Source organism: Rutidosis leptorrhynchoides, chromosome 10 (genome assembly GCF_046630445.1).
Source record: "Rutidosis leptorrhynchoides isolate AG116_Rl617_1_P2 chromosome 10, CSIRO_AGI_Rlap_v1, whole genome shotgun sequence".
Lineage (NCBI taxonomy): Eukaryota > Viridiplantae > Streptophyta > Magnoliopsida > Asterales > Asteraceae > Rutidosis > Rutidosis leptorrhynchoides.
In genome coordinates this window covers 16355587-16377286 of record NC_092342.1, presented here as the reverse complement: position 1 = coordinate 16377286, position 21700 = coordinate 16355587, and the positions used below count along the sequence as shown (strand labels likewise).

General features: G+C 31.2%; 1 protein-coding gene and 1 long non-coding RNA gene across 4 annotated transcripts; one reads left to right on the top strand and one right to left on the bottom strand.

Moving 5' to 3' along the window:
• Positions 1 to 2867: 2867 nt before the first annotated feature.
• LOC139871877 (uncharacterized) lies at positions 2868 to 12986 on the top strand. 2 transcript variants are annotated; one of them, XM_071859621.1, is made up of 12 exons: positions 2868 to 3018; positions 5574 to 5756; positions 5865 to 5934; positions 6048 to 6086; positions 6204 to 6244; positions 7405 to 7688; positions 11308 to 11524; positions 11660 to 11738; positions 11871 to 11909; positions 12032 to 12212; positions 12444 to 12518; positions 12628 to 12986. In XM_071859621.1, exons 2-12 carry the CDS (start codon positions 5582 to 5584, stop codon positions 12679 to 12681), a joined length of 1254 nt encoding a protein of 417 aa, XP_071715722.1. In that variant the 5' UTR covers positions 2868 to 3018; positions 5574 to 5581; the 3' UTR covers positions 12682 to 12986. The 2 variants fall into 2 exon arrangements, with proteins under 2 accessions (XP_071715722.1, XP_071715723.1); XM_071859622.1 differs by lacking the exon at positions 2868 to 3018 and adding an exon at positions 3061 to 3181.
• A 521-nt stretch (positions 12987 to 13507) lies between these two features.
• On the bottom strand, positions 13508 to 15755 carry LOC139873620 (uncharacterized). 2 transcript variants are annotated; one of them, XR_011767391.1, is made up of 5 exons: positions 15637 to 15755; positions 14692 to 14752; positions 14535 to 14617; positions 14095 to 14329; positions 13508 to 13643 (listed from the first exon to the last, which is right to left on the bottom strand). It is a non-coding gene; the product is annotated as an uncharacterized lncRNA (long non-coding RNA). The 2 variants fall into 2 exon arrangements; XR_011767390.1 differs by lacking the exon at positions 13508 to 13643 and having other exon boundaries at positions 13855 to 14329.
• Between the last annotated feature and the right edge of the window lie 5945 nt (positions 15756 to 21700).

Below are 21700 nucleotides of genomic sequence, written 5' to 3'. Positions count from 1 at the left end.
TCCCGTTGTTCGGCGGTATCCCTAAATTATTCGTCATAGTTTTATACACACACCGGTACAAATTTCATGCGTTCTTTTTGCTTCAATCGAATTCGGTGATACCCTAAATAATTAGGGTTTTCAGTTTTTTTGGTTTTGCGTTTCTGAAGATGCGATCTATACTCTGTAACAGCGATTGAATTTAAATCAGGTATGTAACAGCGATTGAATTTAGCGATTGGTTTTTTGGTTTATTTGCTGTTTGTTTTTACATTATATTTATATACTTAGCATGTTTTCTTTTTAATGATTGTAAAGTATTTTTTTCATTTATGTAGATGTCGCAGCTGTTCGCAAATTAAAGATGGTGTTTTATACTCCGTAATAATCCATCCATAGATAGATGTCGATGGTAAGTTGCTTCTATTTTTGCTTTGAAATAGTAATTGAAATATGATAGTTTAAATACTATATTGTTACTTTAAATTATGTTCTAATATATATTTTGCAACATTATGTAATTTAGACAAATTGAAATTTTTTCTGTATATATTTTGTACTTCTTATATATTTATTGTCATAACATTTCTGTGGTAATTTGTGATAAGGTGTAAAACCAAACATGAAGGGAACCATGAAATACGTAGATGGTATTGCAGGTCAGGTTAGATATGGATCAAAGTCAACTGTTTATCAGATTAAAGATTCTTTACGTCGGGCTGAGTCCGAAGCAGAACGACTATCACAAGCACGTAATTCATTTTTTTCACTATAAATGTGTGAAACTGATTGTAGGTCAGATCACGTTATGTGTCAAGATGGGTCGTAATTTAGGGTCAGGGAATGGGTATGGTAGATTGACCCATAAACATATTTTAAATTTTGTAACAGATATTGGATCAAATATATTGCACACAATTGGCTACATATATGAAAGGCAATCTACCATACAATTAGTAAGGAAAGCAGTACAATTTATGGTTGAGTAGGTACGAAACAAAGGACATTTCTGGAAGTCACAAATTACTGCAGAAAAAGATAACACTTTAGGAAAAAATAAGTTTAGAATTATCTTCAAATAGTTAAATTTTTATGTGTTTCACCCGGTCAACAACTATAGTTGAAAGACCTGATGAGATTAAATCAGTAATGTACCCCAACATTACTGATTACTACTATATGTTTTTGTTTCCATTAAATCAAATGCCTTATTAATGGTAGAGTTATCAAAAATGGGTGGGTTGTTGAAAGGTAAACTTGGGTAATCTCTTTAACAAATACATTACTCACAACACTTTTTGTCCAGAATATTACTATATGTATGATGAAATATATATATGTATTTATGCAATAAAAGTACACACTCTGTGTCTTGGTTCTTTCACTGGATTATCTTATGTTGCTGGGAAGTCTTTTGTGCTTATGGTGATTACAACATAGAGTATAAAGATTGTAATTTGTTTTGTTGCAGCCTTCAAAAGTCAAAGATATATGGTCGTCATGGTGGATGCTACTTTTTATGTTGCTGTGATGTGGCCTCTACTGCATCTAATTGGTTCACAGAATGTTGGATTTGCTACTACTGTTTTCCTTTTTCCACTAGTACAAAAGAAGATGATGATAACCAATTGTTGTTAACTGTTATGATGACTTTTAAAAGTCAGCGGGTCATTATTTTGAATTTTAATATTGGTGTTAAGTTTGTATGTCTCTGGAGCTGCCTTCATATCCAAAGTATGCACCAAGTTAGTAAGTTGGAGGGTGTTTTTGTTGCTTATAATCTGGGTGTTTCGTTTTAGCATTGTGCTACTAGTTTGACTTTAAATAGTCAATGGTTTAAAAAGAGGATGGTTATTTATGTTGTTGTGAGCAATTTTATTTGGGAGGTGATTTTAGTTGGTACAATGAGTCGTCTTATGTTGTTTGATAGTCAACGGGTCAAAGCTCTACGGTCAAATTATGAAAATAAATGGGGAAAGATATGGGTTATGAACTCTAATGGTGATCAAAGGAGTATTATAGTCAAGGATGTTAAAGATTTAAATGAATTTTTTTTCTTCAAATGGGTCGAGGGGTTTACATGGATTTCTACTATGGGCCGCACATTATGGAAATCTATGAACAGAGTAATAATAATTTTGTTTTGGGCCGCAAGGTTAAAGGCTGGTTCTGGTGGGCATGTTCATTTATATGTTCTCAATTGCCCAAGGTTATATGGACTTCTCAAAGTTGCCTGATTATTGAGATGAAGTATTCGCATTTGGTTAAATTACATGGTCACACATATTTTCATGGTATGGAAGATGGTACTAAATATCGAGAGTGTTTTAAATGTGTGTTTCGGGTTTATTACCATGGTTTGTGGTATAATCTAAAATGTATGTTTCATTGTTATTTTGCATTTTGGACTTGGGATGTACATTAATTAATCCCTTTGTCATTGTTTTAGTTTTAGTTTTGTCATTTTTGGTGTCATTTTGTAAGTGTTTTGGAGTTCACTAAAAACTCCCCTCGGATATACCCGTTGTAGTTGTACCTTTTATTTATTCTAATGGATTTTTTCGGGGCACCGTCCACTTATCCTGAAAAAAATCAATAATCCAAATTGACCCTTTAATGTACTCATCGCTATATTTATGTGTTTCAACAATTTCATATTTTGTGTTTAACTTTCTGGTGGCATAACATTTTTATATTAACAGTTTTTTTGATTAAGAGTCGCCGTGCAACGCACGGGCGAAGGCTAGTTGATTTAATAAAGGGAGGGATTAATTTTAATTGATTAGGTGGGCGATCTTTTAAAATTTGAAGACTATACGAGGTAAAGTCAGACCGAAAGGGTTTTGATACTGTGATATGAGAAATACTCCGTAATATAAAAGGGTACAAACGTCCAAAATCTTTTATTGGTGGGTGGATGGTAATAGTTAGGGTTTCCTTTTGTATTTCATTTACAGCCGCTATCTATGGCTTCTTAGATCTATCTATCACACGCCATCTACTTGTCATCATCTCAAGCAATTAAAGCTTCTTCTCAAGGTTTGATTTCTTTCTAATTTCAGTTTCAATTAAACTCTTTCTCAGTTCTACGGCACGCCTCTCACCGACCTTGGTCTCACGCACAAACTTAGTTCTCATTCAGAGTTCGGTTAAATTATATCTAATTCGAATTTATTTCAGTCCTCACTCACAGCTTTTCAAGGTTCTAATTATCTAGGTTTGGTTTTTGAATTTCAGTTAATCATTTCGCCACTCAGGGCTATGCGTGGTACGGAACTGGACCGAAAAGCTCGGTTCGGTTCTTTCTGGTGTCCCAATCTTGGAACGAGGCCCGGACCAAATATTAGCTGTTTGGTTCGATTTTATAATGGTTTTGTTCGGTTAAAAGTACCGATCCATTTCATGAAAATATAAAATTATAAAAGTGAATACACAAAAGTTGGATAACATCTGATAATAATATTTTTCATTTTATTTTTACTAAGATATAAGTATAAAACCTATAATTAGGGGTTCTTAATCTAATGAAAGTTTTTTTAGTATGATAAACAAATTTTGTAGCATGTAAGGGAAAAAGCACAGCTTATTTTAATATGTAGTCTATTAGGAAAACAGCACAGTCGAAAAATAAATGTAATATGTTACGGACTATTTCCCAACACATTGCAATTGGGATAATATAAATAAATAAATAAATGTAGTCTGTTATTTCCTAAAGTCAAAATCAGTATTTTTCCAACAACAAATTATGAACTCAACAAACGTGAAACAAATATTGAATATGAACAAAACAGTAGCTCCTTTTTATATCAGGTATTCAATATACATTTCGGTTGGTCCATTTTTCCCGTTTCACGGTGTTCGGTTCTGCTCCTTACTAAATCCCGAAAATTTGTTGAAGTATGGACCATGGACCGTACCACTCGGGTAAGGGGGCTGGATTCTCTATTTCCGGGCCGGGCGGGAGGTGAAGGCCATAAGAGAGATGTGAAATGTAGACAATCCTTCCCTTATTCGAGAATAAAAGCAAGTCATTTCTCCACCCAAAGTGAAACACTTTCAAAAGTAGAGAAAGTCATCTCTCTCTATTCGACGGATAAAAAGATTGCTTCCGAGTGGAACTCCGCCAATAAGTAGGAATTTTTTTTTAAAATAATAGTAAAATAAAATTGGAATGCCATGAAAATGGTACAATCAAATTTTCATGGGTTTTAAATCATGCCTGGAATTCAATTTAGGCTCTAAATGGCAGTCAAGACGCTAATAAATCGACGCTTGCTGTTGACTCAAAAATAGAGCCGAAATTCGGTCCGGTATGGTTTTCACGGTTTTTTTCCCCGTACCATGCTCACCTTTATTGGCTAACTCTGTATTCAATTTGAGCTATATAATGTATCATAATTTCAAATCTCGATAATCCACTTTTGAGTCAACAACAAGCGTTGATTTATTGGCGTCTTGACTGACGTTTAGAGCCTAAACTGAATTTCCAGACAGGATTTAAAACTATGAAAATTCGATTCTACCATTTTAATGGCGTCTTAATTTTATTTTAATTTTTTAATTTTATTTTACAAAGGTTTTTTCTTAAAAAAATTCATTTTTGGCCGGAGGTCCACTCGGAAACAATCTCTTTATCCGTCGAATCGAGAGAGTGATGACTCTCTACTTTTGAGAGTGTTTTCACTCTGGGTGGAGAAATGACTTGCTTTTTATTCTCGGATAGGGGAATGATTGTCTACATCTCACCTCCCTCATACACCACTCATGTGGTATTGGGTTTTGTTGTTGTTGTTGATAATTTGTTAATGTATGAACCATGGATCGTACCAAAAACCTTCGTGAATCAAAAGTCACAAATTAGGGCTCGAATGAAGTTAACAAATTCATTTGTAACACTAATCCACCACTCATAACACATAAAATCTAAAAATCAACACAAAAATCTAACAATCAACACATATCTCACATACCTTTAAGTTCTAGGGCTTATACAAAATCCCAAATCTTTCAATCTAAGTACATGAAAAGCAGTTAGGATGATAGATGATTGATTCATAGTAATGATTCTTGATTTGAATGTGATTGTATGTGAGGAAATGTGGTGAGCCGGACACATACGTGCCACTTGATTATGTTGTCACTAACACATTTAATAACACATTTAATAGTTAACAATTTCTACTTCATTCTTGTACACTTTAATACACTATTATCAGAGCTATCTTAAAAGCGTCCCTCGAAAACGTGGGCTATAACCTATAAATACTATAATAATGATTATACTTATATTTTACTATAATTATATTATACTAGTAATAATATGATCCTATATATTCATTCATATATATAATATGATAGCATAATATATAATTTGATTTAATTTAATGTAAGTAGATTATTATTATTATATTATTATTAATTATATTGTTATTAGTTATAAATTATTATTATTATTATCATTATTATTATTATTATTACTATTACTATATTTTCTTTTTATTCTCTAATTAATCACTCTATTGATCGAAGGGGTTTTAAGAATGCATTACTTTTGTATTATTAACACTTGATTGGTCGATTGATTGTAACAGAAAACTTCATGATGCTAAAAAGGTACAAGGTTTATTTATGTACGAGTTACTCGAGAGGGGGAGTAATCAAACCTTATACTCTCATGTACGCAACTCAGCGGGATTACTCTAACTCCTCACTTCTCACCACAGGATTTTTCAAACCTGAGACTCATGATGATTCAAATAAACCAGTCTTGAGAGGTACGTACGTGCGAACTTATTTTCCATCTCCTTCAATAAATAATAAATTAACCTCAGTTGTTGATTTTTTTCATGTACGTAACAACTTGATCGATTGATTGATTTTAGGCAATAATTGGTATCTTCCATTTTTAAAAGATGCATTCTCTGAGTTTAGATCTCTATCTGATGAAAAACGGTGAATTTACTATACTATTCTTATTAATGTACATATGTACATATGTACATATAAATCCAGCTTGCCTCACTCCCTGCCTAATTTTGTTATTCTTTTGAATTAAAATATCGTAGACGACAATGGCTAGCAGCACATTTTATTTTAAAAAAGCCGTGAGTATTTTTTTTTTGTTTACAGTTTTATTATGTTTCCAGTTTTATCTAATTCCTCTTTTCCGTATATATTCTATACTTTTTTCTTTATCAACGACGTTGACAATTTCATTGCAGTGAAACCCTCATTGAGACGAGTTCTCCAAGCTCAGAAACAGGTTCTTCGATTTTCCTTTGGCACTAATTGGTTTAATTACATGTTTGGATTGTGAGTTATATCGTTAACACTATTAGTTTGTTTGTTTGCAGTAATTGAAATTGATATACAAAATATAATATTTTGGCACTAATAAGTTTAATTACATTTTTGGACGGTGACATTTTCACTATTTGTTAACTCAGAAAGAAACAAGGCGGTTAGCCGCACGTTGCGGCGGCCAACCCTTGTTTACGGATTTTTTTGGTAGTATTTTCAATGACCTTAACATAACCCGAGAGACAATAATTCGCTTTACTATACAATACACATGTTATAATTGTAAAAATGACGTATCGTAGTATTCGTTTTTGCTTTATGATTTATACTAATTATAAAATTTTAATATATATATATATATATATATATATATATATATATATATATATATATATATATATATATATATATATAGTGGTAAGATCAAGAGGGAAGTAACCTATCGGGGGGAATCAAATATTTTTTTTTTGTTTTTTGAAAAAAACTTTGTTCACGAGCATTATAGATTGAATGAAAATATGAACATTTAATAAAGATACTTTGTGATAAATGCTTTTATTTTGGCAGGAAAACGCTCGAATAAGTAATATATAACAATTATCGTGTTTTTCGAGCGTATGCTGAGGTTTTAGATATTAGGGTTTAGAAATTTAGGGTTTATGGTTTAGATTTAGGATTTAGATTGAGTTTTTAACACGAACGGTTTAGGGTTTAGGGTTTAGGGTTACGTGTTTTGGGTTTATTTCTGGGTTTAGGGTTAGGTGTTTTGGGTTTATGAAATAAACCCTAAAACACCAAACCCTAAACTCTAAATCGAGCTAAATTTTACTTCACAAAACATGAAAAAAAAATCGTTCACATTCTTCACGAACAATATTATCTTGAATGTTATTTTTGTCGATCGTTTTCTCGCCTAAATAATAACATTCATCACGAAGTGTCTTTTCTAAATGTTCATATTTAATGTGATCTTGATGCCGGAAAAAAAATTCCAAAAAAACGAAAAAAAATAAAATTGCTTTCCCCCAATTGGTTACTTCCCCATAATTGATTGAAGGAGGTTTAGGAGTTTTTATTATTCTTCTATTATCATTAACAACTTGACTGATTAATCAACTGAAGATGAAAACGAACGTGAAATCATGAATATTGTTTGTTCGGACAAGATATGCATTGACGCCAAGCCATTTAGGAGGGAGTCTGAAGTAGTCCTATTAAATTATGAATTTGACACTGACGTAATAAAAGTCAAAAGCAATAGCAAAATCATTAAGAAGGTTGAATTGTTTTGCGCGAAACGTGCGTTGATCGAAGATGGTAATGATGACCTCCTCCAACAAAAGTTGAACGATTTGAATTCCGAATTTCGCCACGAAAATCGGATCTATGCTCTCGATCTCATAATTGTACGCTTCTTCTTTCTTCTTTTCTAGTAATACGTGCAATTTTGTTTGATTTATGATAATTTTCGAATTTAGTCATATATATCAAGGTTTAAAAAAACGGAAACGTGCCTCGAGGCGTTTTCCCTTTGTGAGGCGAGGCGTACGCCTTGAGGCGAACCGAGGCGTACGTTCGAGGCGGAGTTAAAAAAAATACATAAATATATAAAGTCCTAAATGAATCCACAATACAAAATATAAAGTCCATTATTATATTACAACAAATTAATGATTCCACAATAGACAAAGTTCAATATAAATATATAAAGTCATAACCTTTCAAACATATTCGAAGTTCAATATATAAGTCGTAAACTTAAAAACATTTATACTAATTTTAAATTATATATACTCCGTAATTCAACTAAAATTAAGATTGTTATATTTTATAATGAATAACTATTTTTTTTTTTTTACTTCACATCCTTTTAATTAACACTATCAAAATCACATAGATTACAAATACAAAGTAATATGGACGGACCGGTATTTATATTTATATTTTATATATCGATGATAATATATGTAAGACTATATTGATTACATGACAATAATAATATTGGGTTATCAATATAGATTACTAAGGACTCACCTGTTACTTTAATAAACAAGAGGGTTCAAAAGGAAAACTAAATAGATAAAGTACACAACTACAAAGGGAGAGACGTGTCTCTTTCCCCACCCCACAAAATAATAATATATCTCCTTCCTCTTTCTTTTATGACCTGCAACTAAAACAACTACTGTAAATTTTCTCTCTCTCTTTTCGATTGTGCTTGAAAACATAAATTACTAACACTAGACTCGCCATTTTTTGCTAAACAACATGAGGCGCACTCTTCTAATAATTTACTTTGTTAGAAGAGTGATAGAGAAACTGCCATAGATTACTTTTTTTGGTAAACACTGTGAGGCGCACGCCTCTGCTATCGAACCGCCTCTTTCCAAAATCGAACCGCCTCTCAATTTTGAGGCGTACGTTTTATCTGAGCTGTGAGGCGCACATTCCAAAACGCAAAAAATGAAAATCGCACCGAGGCGCGCCTCGAGGCGTACGCCTCAACCGTTTTTTAAAACCATGATATATATATATATATATATATATATATATATATATATATATAACTTGATTTATATAAGTAATAATATTATTAATAATATTAATATTATTATAACAAATAAGATTATTATTATCATTGATATTATTACTAGTAATTAAAAATTATTAAAATTATCATATGATTAGTTATCATTTATTATTATTATTAGTCTTTATCAATAATATTATTATTAATAATAATATTATTAGAATTATTAGTATTAATTGTATTAATATTAGTTAATAAGAAATGTGATATATATATATATATATATATATATATATATATATAATAATCACATTAAAATAAGAAGCTTGTTCCTTGTTTGGATCTTTTTTCATCTTATTCTCATATGCCTTAACAACCTTAAACTTTACACCTAGTTAGGGGTAATTAATTAATAATTTGACTTTAAATTAATAAATATGTGTTTGTAAGTTAAATCCAATTTATAGTTTAGGTTTTAAGGGTTAGTTTACAAAAGTTATTTTTTGCAAAAACAAGTATATTATTTCTCTATATTTTTTTTGAATTTCCTTTTTTTTCTTCTCAATTATCATACATTTGATGTATGATATATGGTAACCAGAAATGATGTTTCTTGCACAAACGATTTAGGGTTTAAAGAATTAAAACCTAAACTCTAAATCGGCCAAGTTTTGAAAAAAAAACATCATTTTTGGTCATCATACATCAAATGTATGATAACTATCAAATGTATGATAACTGTCTTTAAGGAAATTTAAAAAAATATATTAGGATATATATTTTTTACAACAGATTTTTCCCTCCGTCCCATTTCTATTGTCCACTATAGCTTTTCTGGATGTCCCAAATTAATTGTCCGATTCCATAAATGGATAAGAATAATAGATAAAGTTCTTTTGTCCAAAGGTGATTCTAAAGGTATGTGAGTGGGGGTCCTAGGACCTCACTATTTTTATTTTTTTGATACAATGTACTCTTCAAAATGCGTAGGACACTATTAAATTTAATTATCGCACCCCACATATTTTTAAAATTTATGTTTTTTCAGAGGTAAACGATCACTAAAATACCCCTAAATATAATTAGCTTCGAAATTTTTTTAGGACCCCATGGTTTACATCCTAAAATCGCCACTGCTTTTGCGCCCTTACTATATACATGCAAGACAAAAAGATTACAGAAAAATACATGTGTCAAAACTTTATCTTACACTATATATTTTTGTTTGATTACAATAGATTTGGGACGGAGGGAGTATTTTTTTCGAATCTAAACAAAAATTTAAACATTTTAGACCAATGTTGACTTTTTATATATATTTCAACATACATATGTTAAATATAAATATTTCAAATTAATGGATATATTTTAAACTCTATATTGTTTTAATCAAAAGTGAAGCACTTTTTTGGGGGGAAATAATTTTTATTCGTTTTTTTTTTATTTTTTTTCCCCAAATATTACGATCACATGAAAATATGAAAATTTAAAAAAGAAACTTTGTTATTATTTTGGCGGGAAAGCTCTCGAAGAAATAAACGATAACATGCTTCATGAGTAATGTTTTAATCAAAGTTTTTTGTAAGGGTTTAGAAATTAGGGTTTAGAAATTAGGGTTTAGATTGAATTTTTAACGCGAACAGTTTAGGGTTTAGGGACTAAACTGTAAACTCTAAATCGGGCTAAATATTAAAAAAAAAACTTCACATAAGATGAAAAAAACGATGAAACAAAACATTAATTAAAACATTACTCATGATGCATGTTATCATTTATTTCTTCGAGCGTTTTCCCGCCAAAATAATAACAATCATCACAAAGTGTCTTTTTTAAATGCTCATATTTTCATGTGATCTTAATGTTTTATTTTTTTCTTCAAAAAATAATGAAAAATAAAAATAAAAAATTTACTTCTCTCTTCCCCTAAAAAAGTGCGTCCCTCTTGATGATGACCTTATGTGTGTGTGTGTATATATATAGGGGCAGGATCAATGGGGAAGTAACCAATCGGGGGAAAGCAAAATATTTTTTTTTTCGTTTTTTTTGGATAAGGCATCAAGATCACACGAAAATATGAACATTTAGAAAAGACACTTCGTGATGAATGCTATTATTTAGGCGGGAAAACGATCGACAAAAATAACATTCAAGATAATATTGATCGTGGTGATGAATGTTAACGTTTTTTTTTCTTCATGTTTTGTGAAGTAAAAATTTAGCCCGATTTAGAGTTTAGGGTTTAGTGTTTTGGGTTTAGTCCCTACACACACACACACATATAAATTCAACTTTCGTCAGCATCCGTTTCGCCCCCGTCTTGACTGTTGCGATACACCAAGGTACCGACCGTCTCGACCCCGTCTCACGTCTTTTCAACCTTGCTTATCACAAGCGAAAACAAAACGAGACCGATTGTAAAAGGGGTGAAAAAACACAGCCTTTTGAATCATTTACAGCTTGATAATTTGCTTTATAATTTTCTGTTTTCATTTCAGGCTGCTCTCGAATTGCAGATAAAATGCCTACTCGACCTGATGATTGAAGAATTTGATGACATGTTCACCAAAATGACTAGTGATGATGAGGCTTACAAAATCTTATTTGTGAATTTGAGAGGGGATTATCCACGTGGTAAATTTGAATTCATGAAACACAAACTCCAGATATACACCTGGGCTTTTGATGCTGATTCACATAAACCAGGCTTGAGACTTACGTACTTTGCCTACTTATTTTTTGCATACTTATTTTTCTCCCTCCTCCAGTCGATAAATAAAATGATCCCATTTTTTAAATGTTTTCTTATTTATAAATTATAACAATAACAACTTGATTGATCGATTGTAGCCAAAGAGAACATTAATTGGGATCCCGAGTTATTAAAGGTGTCGTTCTATCAATACAAAACTCTACCCTACGATCAAAGGTGATTTACTACCGTATAATATTATTGTGTACTGGTGTTATTCTGTTACTATTTAAATTACATTTACATTACATATACATATGACCCCTGCTTGCCTAATGGTGTTATTCTTCCGAATTTAATGTATTGTAGAAAACAATGGCTAATAGCACACTTCCTTTTAACACAACCGTGAGTATTCTTTCTTTCTTTCTTTCTTTCTTTCAATCATGCAATTCTACTTTCTCTTATATATATATTCCCGAACATACTAATTTTTTTGTTTATTGATGACGCTGGCCATTTCGTTGTAGTTTTGTTGCCAGTTCAATTCAAGATTATCGTATACCAACCGAGGAAGAAAAATGTAAGCTTCGATTGAAGTTCCCTGGTATACGCTTCTTCGACGAGGAGTGTAAAGAAGAAGAAGAAAAAGAAGCAAAACTTGAAAGAGATATGGAGCTTGAAGCATTGGCTGCTAATCGGCAAAAAGAGGCATGATTTTTGAATCGTTTCCCGTTTTTATACGTTTAGATATTCGCGCTGAATGTAAAAATTAGCTATGTCGGGGATCCCGACTCATGATGTGTTACGTAAATTGTTGGGCATTAAGTTGGATATGACTGCTTATTCTTCAAAGCTATATAACTTATAACTTATTTATTTAAAGAATTTTATTCATAAAATAATTTTATTCTCTCATGGTTTGATTGTGTTTAATGGCAGTCCTTGATGGATGGCCACCAAATCGAGGAAATAACTGAAAAGGATCAGGCATGTGATGCTGGAGTACAGTTTAAGGTATGATAAGGTTTATTACAACATTTTACATTTTCATCGTTTGAGTCTTATATGTATCAGGTGACGATTGATTGAAAAGTTCCTGAAATATCTTTCGTTCTTGTTGCAGAAAGCGAAGGTTATAAAGCTCAAAAAACAGTTAAAAGAGTTGGTCATGGAGTGAAAAAGATCAAATATTCTACTTAAATGTTGATTGCTTGTTTGCTTGCTTCTAGTATTCTAGTATTCTACTTATCATGATGATGATTAAGTGCCATGGACGTGTTCACTTTTTTTTTTTTTTTTCCCCTTATGATATGTTCAATGAATACCTCAAATAAAATGGTTTAGTTGTATACATGATACTGATGAATGTTCAAAATAAAATGGTTTCACTACAACAAAATAGTTGACAGTACACAGTTTTTAGGCTATATGTACACACTTTCAAGTGTGAATACCTCAAATAAAATGGTTTAGTTGTATACATGATACTGATGAATGTTCAAAATAAAATGGTTTCACTACAACAAAATAGTTGACAGTACACACTTTTTAGGCTATATGTACACACTTTCAAGTGTGAAAAATATTGTAGTACACACTTTAGCCAACTGTGTACTTATTGTGCACAACCTATCTTAAAACACTTACAAGTGTGAAGATAGTGTCTCAATGTTCACGCTTTTAAGTATGAGCAACTCCTTAAAAATGTCCACACTTACATGTGTGAATAAATTACTTAAATGTTCACACTCGAGTGTTAAGACAATTCTTAAAATGTTCACACTTGAGTATGTTAACAACTTACCTCAATATACACACTTCAAAGTGTGAAGAAATGACTATTTAAATAATAATAATAATAATAATAATAATAATAATAATAATAAATGACTAATTATTTTTTTCACAAGTAAATAAATAATAGCAATCCGAAACATTGACTGAAGCCATTGGTTCTATTTTTTAACAGTACTCCAAATTGTTTTAATTAATTAAGTGTCCATATTCTATTACATAAACATGCATTACTACTACATACATCGGCATTTCTATTACTCCGTACATAACTAAACTTAAATCTAACTCCCACCAAATTTCCACTTGCCACTGTTCTTGAAATCTAATAGTCGCACCTGGAATCTGGAACATTAAATTTTTTTTTTTGTAAGAAACTGTAAAATAAGACAACAAATTAACTTACTGTGGAAACTGTAATATGTGCTTATTTCCCATTTATATCCACAACCATGAAGCTACATTTTAAATTTTTAATCATTTTAAAAATTGTAAAGCATTAGACCGAGCCAAATGACTAAATGACTAAAATTAGACTATACATTATGATAACCCACTTACAATAGATCTTGAAGTTCATAACCACAAATTTATACTTGGTGTGTATAAAACCTTTTGTAGCTGTAATAAAAAATACATTTTTATGGTGAATTTTTAAATTTTTATATGTTGTTGATTATATAAAACCGTTTTGAGTCCAACTATCACATATTTGACTCTAAATCAACTAAAACCATGACCAAAAGCTATATGCATCATCCACTACCAATGGCCTAACAAGGTTTGTGTTCCATACCAACTTGTGTAGAACGAGATGCCACGATTAATATACTGCCACTTAGCACACTCAAAGTAAACTAATAATACCCTAACAATCATCATGCATACCCACTATATATTCATGCAAAATAATCGGAATAAGTACACATTAAAATGCAGAGTAACTGAAAACCATCAACATAGCAACATTAGCAAGCTGTTTCTTCCAGTACCATGATTCCTCTCTAACAAAAAAGAAGTTGATTTAGTTCCTGCAGGACCAAAAAAAAAAAAAGTTACTCTGTATATTATTACCATACATAAAAAAATTATATTATTACTAGAGGATAGTTCATGCGGGACTTCTATTAGATCAATCGTCTTAGGCTTTAACTTGATTTGGTTACAAAAGCATATAATATTAGCATCATAAACATGGTAGTAAGCAATAGCTTCAAAATATCATCATTTGGATACCTCAGAGACTTATTTCAAGTTGGTTCTCCATGCCTTGTAGATCTTTTACACTTAAAACTTTGATTTCTTCTCCCATTATTCGCCTATTGTGTTCAATTGCATTATCATTATTGACCTAAAATAATCGACATTTTGTGAAATATAAATAGTAGCATACCTCCTCCTTAAGCTCAATTGCATAATCTTAAGTTCTTGTAACGTCATCCTTCCTTTAGAATCTATAAAAGAAAATGAAAGGTAACAAGTGCCATCAACTTCCTTAAAATACACATCCATATACCTAACTATCTATTGTGTCATTAGCACCAAGAAATCTAAGCAATTGACTAAATTCATTGTCACATTTTGCCCTGTCAACTAGTTAGCCAACTGAGAAAAACATGTTAGCAGCACTTATAAGCCTGCATTTTTAGTTCCAGAAAGAAATTTATAAACCAATAACCAACATAAAAAATCTCAAAGTCGTTTGTCCAATTTAATACAAGATTTAGCCAAAAACCTAACAGCCCACAATAAAAACTTTAATGCAGCCAACAAAACATCTCAAAGCCTTTATGAAATCATAACTTGTTTAACCAAAATTGACAACTCATTGTATAGAATACAAAACTGTTGCTAAAATAACAATTGAGCATCTCATAAGCATTTTCCATTTTCACAACTTTCTAGATTCCGGATGTAAAATTATATGCAGATGACTGCCAAAATAACATATTTAAATCCGACAAATTCATAACAAATAACAAATATATTATCTCTACCTAGATTCACTAACCAAAAGTTAATAAACTTACTATATCAATGATAGTTTGTAGTAAGCTCGTTTAATATTCAGATGGATTCGAACTTTGCGTATCCCAAATTAAATGAATTGAGTTGAAAATTAGGTTAGTTTTACAGTTACTAGTTGCTTCCAAACCGTAACAGAGCAATTATGTTTGCATATATATATATGCGATTTCAAACCTTAACGAACAATTGCGTTACATATATCCAATTTCATACACTAATACATCATTGAGAGAATCATCAAATTGTGATTTTAGATTGTTAGACAATAAGAAAAGGAAAAAAAAAAAATTTTTGCGATTCCAAAACTTACAGCAAATTGCGATTGCGATTGCGATTTCCATTGCATTTGTGTTGATTTAGGTTTTTAGGGTTTGAGATTGAAATGTGCCCTTTATGAATGAAATTGCCGTTTGATGAACCTCATTTGGGATTTAAAAGTGTAACTGTATTTTTTTTTTTTTAATTTAAAAGACACAAAATTCTAAATCTCATACTTTCAAGCGTGTACTTAATTTTTTAAATAAAAACAAAATTCAAAATTGCTATAGTTAAAGCGTTAAATTTTGTTTAGATGAAAGTCAACGATTTTTCGCGTTCACAAGTGTGAAGTTAAAAATTATTTGGAGATGTTTAAAGGCGTGTATAAATTGCATACGTTTATAGATGTTAACGATTTTTACCTACGCTTATAATTGTGGACTTGTTTATATTTTTGTGTCTAAACACTCATAAACGTATATACATATTTTACACTCTCATAAATGTGGAAAGAAAGTTCACATCTCCATCGAGCGTGAAATAAAAAGTGTGGAAAATTAGCTTCTTTTTTTGTTGTTGTAGTGTTTGGTGGTGTCTTGTATCTATATTTTAAACATACTTGCTGACCTACATACGATTCATTAAGTTTAAATTGAAGCCAACCAAGATAATATGGGGCAATAAAGATCAAATATTTACTGTAATAAAATTTCAACAAAACGTGTAACTAAATGCAAATTATTGATACTTCGCAAAATCGACGCAACTCGAGGGCGTCACCACTAGTTGTTTCTAATACCAGAAAAAATATATACCTTATTAAACAGGTTTATTTTATAATATGCTAAAAGATTAAAAATTTTAATTATATATTATTTTTAAAAGATGTGACATTTTTCTACATAAATTTCAGCTGGACTTTTTTTTTTTTTTTTTTTTTTTTTTTTTTTTTGGCAAAAAACAGAAAAATAAGATAGATCAAACCCAACCATCAAAAGGATGACTGAGGCCCAATTACAATAGAGGACACCCTAGTGATTTTTATAACCAACAAATCACAGAGCCCAAAGTTAAAAGAAAATGATACAATCTTTTGAACAATAGTAACCAAAACGTGATCTTAACAAACACGTACAACCTAAACCGTACTGTGATTAAAACTAGAAGAGTGATTTATTTAGCTCATGTAGCTCAAGTAACACAACCCAAATTTGATCTATTTCATAGTACACCCCAACACTTAAATTCTATCAATAAACAAGGCTTTGAATCTAAGAAGCCATGTACTCCAAAACTTAGACGTATGAAATCCCGTGCAAGAGCTCCAACTTAACGTGAATGAGACTATAAAAAATGGCAATGAAGTAACATAGGGCAATGAAACCGCATATATGTACAACATCCAAGCAACGGTTTGACCAACTTTGAGCAGATCGACTTTGAAAATATGAAGAGCTTGACGCATGTATCTTAGAGTGCACGGATACAATTACAATAGAAGCCATCTAATGTTAACCGAGAGAAGCAACAAAGAGCTTGAAAAATTATCCCTCTAACCCGATAAAAACCTCAAGATCTACGAGCACCTCATATACCCTCATTCACTTGTCATTCTTGTATAATCAAGTAACGAGCTTGAAAATGTACACCACTTAGATAAGCAATATTGCTTTGTTCTAGAAACCCCATATATGAAATTATGAACACCACTCAGTGAAACGAAATTTCTTTGCACTTAGGAACCAAGGCCCCTAAAATTCCATATCGCTACCCTTAATTCAATTCTTATTTCTTATTTGGAGGAGTGGGAGGTTTACCATACTCCCTCATTCCGCTTATAAACACGTCGTAGCTCTTCATTTCGACCGCATGTTTGCTTGGATTAACCAACTTTCCGACTACTATAGGAGTCTTGTGCTTGTATAGAACATCGGTAAAACCATCCTCTTCATCATCTTCAGAATTAAGTTGTGAGGAAGATTCAAATGGATTTTTATCTAGATTCCCACCTTTTGCCTTAAGTTTCTTTTTCTTAGCACCCCTGGAAGGGTTGGGATTACCTTTTGCATTTAGTAATTTTGAATTTGATTCATTGATATACATTGATTGCGATGTATTGGATATTCAGTGAATAATTACAAATTTCCTAAAAATAATCTTTGAATATTTTCAAAACCCAATATAAATGTAAGACTTTTATTAACTACTATCAGTTTAAGAATACAATGAATGCAACTAACATATAAAACTTGTATACTCAATGGAAGTAAAAACTCACAAAACATAATCAAATGAAATATATAATATGTGGATTGTAACTTGATACCAAAGAATAGTCTTGATATCGTCTTTATGGCTTTCTCTATCACCATCTTTTTTATTTATTATTATTATTAAAAAAACGATAACATTAAAATAAAGTGTTATCATCAATAGATGAAAAAGACGAAAAATGATACAAGCGCACCAAAAGCACTGCAAGACTCGGAAACATTAATCGATCCCTAACACTAAATAAAGAGCAATAACTAACTAGACCCAAACCTTGAGCAACCAGATCATACAAATGATCCCAGACCATAAACAAATATAAGATCCAAAAAAAGAAGAAAAAAAAACTCACGACTAACTAAACAAAGGACATACAACACTAAAAAAAAATAATCAAACCGAACACGAACTACCCGTCAAGCACTTTAACTTTTCGATTCTCTCTCTCTCTCTCTCTCTCTCTCTCTCTCTCATGTGTACATATATTATATATTATAAAGATAAAAAAAAAAAAAAAAAAAAAAAACTTATGGTTCTCAACAACTGTCTCACCAATGGCCACTCTTCTTTCATCTTTGTTCATCTTCTCTAGTTTTCACCAATCTCTCGCCCAAATCTCTCTCCCCATGCCATCTCTCTTTCTCTTCCAATGTATCTTTAATTTCTTCATCTATATCTCTCTCTAATCACTCTTTTTCAACTTCTTCTAGAATTAGACCATTATCAGTTTCATCATTCACAGTTGAAGCTAGTGGTTCAGAGAAGAAAAAAGTACTAATTGTTAACACAAATAGTGGTTGTCATGCAGTTAGTTATTGGTTTCTATTTTGCTAAGGAGCTTTTGAGCTCTGGTCATGATGTTACTATTCTTACTGTTGGTGATGAAGGGTCTGATAAAGATGACGAAGCCTCCATTTACTAGATTCTCTCTGTAAATTTCAATTCCATATAACGTATCTTTTATTAATTATAATTGATCTTTATTGTGGTATGATTTCTGGGTCTGGTGGATTTTAATCAGTTTTATCTTAATACTGTTATATCTTTATGACAGTTTTTCCAACTACTTTTTAGCATACAATGTGAGTTTCTTTAAGTAAAATTTTCAAGCAAGCATGGCTGTTGTGATTTGTGAATGTAAATCAGCTTTACATGTGGTAAAAAGAGATGCTTTATATAGTTAGAATAGTAAAAACATTGAAGAAATTACCGTAACATAGTGTCAAGATACATGGAAAAATGATATCTTCACTTGGGTAAATACTGATTTCCTGAATAAGTTAATTCAACAAGTTTTTCTCCATAAAAAAAATGAACTTTCTGTTGCATTACTAAAAATAGGTTGTGGGATACTATATATTTTGCAGGAAATTGTTGAAGGTGGCGGTAAGACAGTATGGGGGTGATGTTGGGTGCAATTTGGGACAGTTTTGAAAGGATCGAAAGTTGATGTTGTTTTAGATAACAATAGCAAAGACTTGGATACAGTCAAAAAAAAAAATTCAACTAACTAAAAAAAGTTACTAAAAAAAAAAAAAAAAAAAAAAAATTCTTTTAATGTTTATCACTACTATCAAAATAAAATTTATTAAATATTTATACATGACCCATCTACATTCGGATTCAAATTCAAATTTGGCCCTCAAATTTATTTAATTTAATTTAATTTAAACTCTAAGCTCAGTCCAATGTCAATAGTCAATAAATCTAAAGCTTCCTGTTATAAATGGACCCACCGTAATATTTTATCCCTAATTTTTGATTTTCTCTTCAAACTCCACCATTTTCATTCGTTGACATATTCCTCCAAACTCACACACACAAGTTCACCATTCACCACCTTACAATTTCTCAATTCCCAAATTCACCATCAATTTCAGTAATTTCTTTCTGTTTTCCACGATTAGAGTTCCATTAGGTTTACTAATTACTCAAATACTCATCGTTATCGTACTTTAATCTGGTAAAGGTATATATAGTTATGTATTATGTAAATGGCCAAAAAAGAGAAGGACGTGTAGAAACATGAGACGAAATGCAACTTTTAAAAGTACTTTAAATACACTATCCCCTGTTGTTACATACAGTTGGCAATGGAAATTCAGTTGTGGGACCCGTGAAACGAAAGGGAACTTTAGGGGATCCTTTTTGCATGTCAAATATTAAGAGGAAAGCTCGTTCTGGTTCTAGAGTCTAGACACAGGTCAACGGATGGAAATAAACTTTTGAGAGAGTGGTCAACACAGAAAACTGGTCATCCATGTTTAGCAGATGTTACTAACACCATATGTGCTTCGATGAATTGTACTCCAGCTTTGTCTGATGAAATGAAGATGAACGATTCATTGATTAACACATCTTAAGGTAATATTGGGGTGCTTGCAATAATCGTTTTATAGTGTTCAAGTAACATAATTATCTATTTGGTCACTTATGATTGGTCTTAAGTTGTGTACATAACGGATTAAATGCTTAAGTAAAACAAATAGCATAAAAGGAAACGGGTCAAAAGGTTGAAAGTTACCCAAAGTGTTTTTGTAATGCAGCAAACCTCAAAAGTTCATTTCTTTTTAAAGAGGCTTCTATTATTGCTAAAATATTTATCTTTGTGATCATATATAATTAGTATTGGTTTATATATATATTTATATATATATTTATATATATATATATATATATATATATATATATATATATATATATATATATATATATATATATATATATATAAACAAAAAATGTTTTGGGTCAACCCAAGCTACCCCTGTCAACCAAAATTTAAGCATTATGACCCTTTACCCTGGCCCACCCATTTTGCCACATTTTCTACTAACATATGGTTGATTGTAAAATTATTCGACATAGCATAATCACTATTCTCTCTAAACCATGAATCCAAACCCGCTTTATACGACCTTATGTTCTGTTTGGTGCTGGCTACCAGGATCAAAGAGTCCTTGTTGTTAGAAATAGGAGGTTATGTGTATATTATTTATGGAAGAGAGGATTGATAATTTAGAAGTTTAATTGATCTTGAAAACTCTTCTTTTATTGCTTATTGAATTGCTTTGTTGCTTGATTACAAATGAGGGGTGAAGCCCTCTATTTATACTACTCAATGGAGTAGTCTAGATCACTCCATCATCTACTACTATCTAGATATTTCCTAGTATTTCTAGACCTAGATATTTTACAAGATTATTCTACACACATTCTACACACTTTCACTACTACATATTACAAGAAGTTTCTACATAATGGGCTATAATCTTGATCCAAAATAGTTGTATACTTGCAAGCCCAAATCCAAAACAAATAGCCCACAATCAAGTTTAGTTTCCAACACTTGTTACTCCAAATGTTGAACCTGACAGAGAAATGATCAAAAGCTTAGTTAGGGCAGCTCAAGGCCAGGTGCTTTCCTTTTCTTATTTGTTTATGGTCATTACAATTCTACTATGATCATCATACAGTTATGTAAAAACTTATTTATCACATCTGGTGTGATGACTACTATACTTATTAGTTAGGGTGACAGACAGGTCTTACCCACTTACTTATGGGTCACCTTGGGTTATTCTTTTTTCCAACAAGTAAAATACCGAATTATTACTTGTTAGAGAATGGTCAAATGGCTTGAACAGGTTGAAGATAGCAAATAGTGTTTGTAAACTGCATAAAATCTCCAGAATCACTCCATTCTACACATTTGTTGAGTTTTATTTATAATAGAGCAATTTTTTAATCATATATAAACTTTCTACTGGAGTTTGTCCTTGTTTAATTTAATATCTGTTATAATTATAATAGTGCTTATATATGTTGATCAAAAATTTTGTATCTGC

Bases quoted from the DNA above. Each gene is read 5' to 3' on its own strand.
- LOC139871877 (XM_071859621.1), top strand. From the start codon at position 5,582: ATGATGCTAAAAAGGTACAAGGTTTATTTATGTACGAGTTACTCGAGA. The intron at 11,739-11,870 runs GTGATTTACTAC...AATGTATTGTAG, and splicing joins ACTCTACCCTACGATCAAAG to AAAACAATGGCTAATAGCAC. The intron at 12,519-12,627 runs GTATGATAAGGT...TTCTTGTTGCAG, and splicing joins ATGCTGGAGTACAGTTTAAG to AAAGCGAAGGTTATAAAGCT.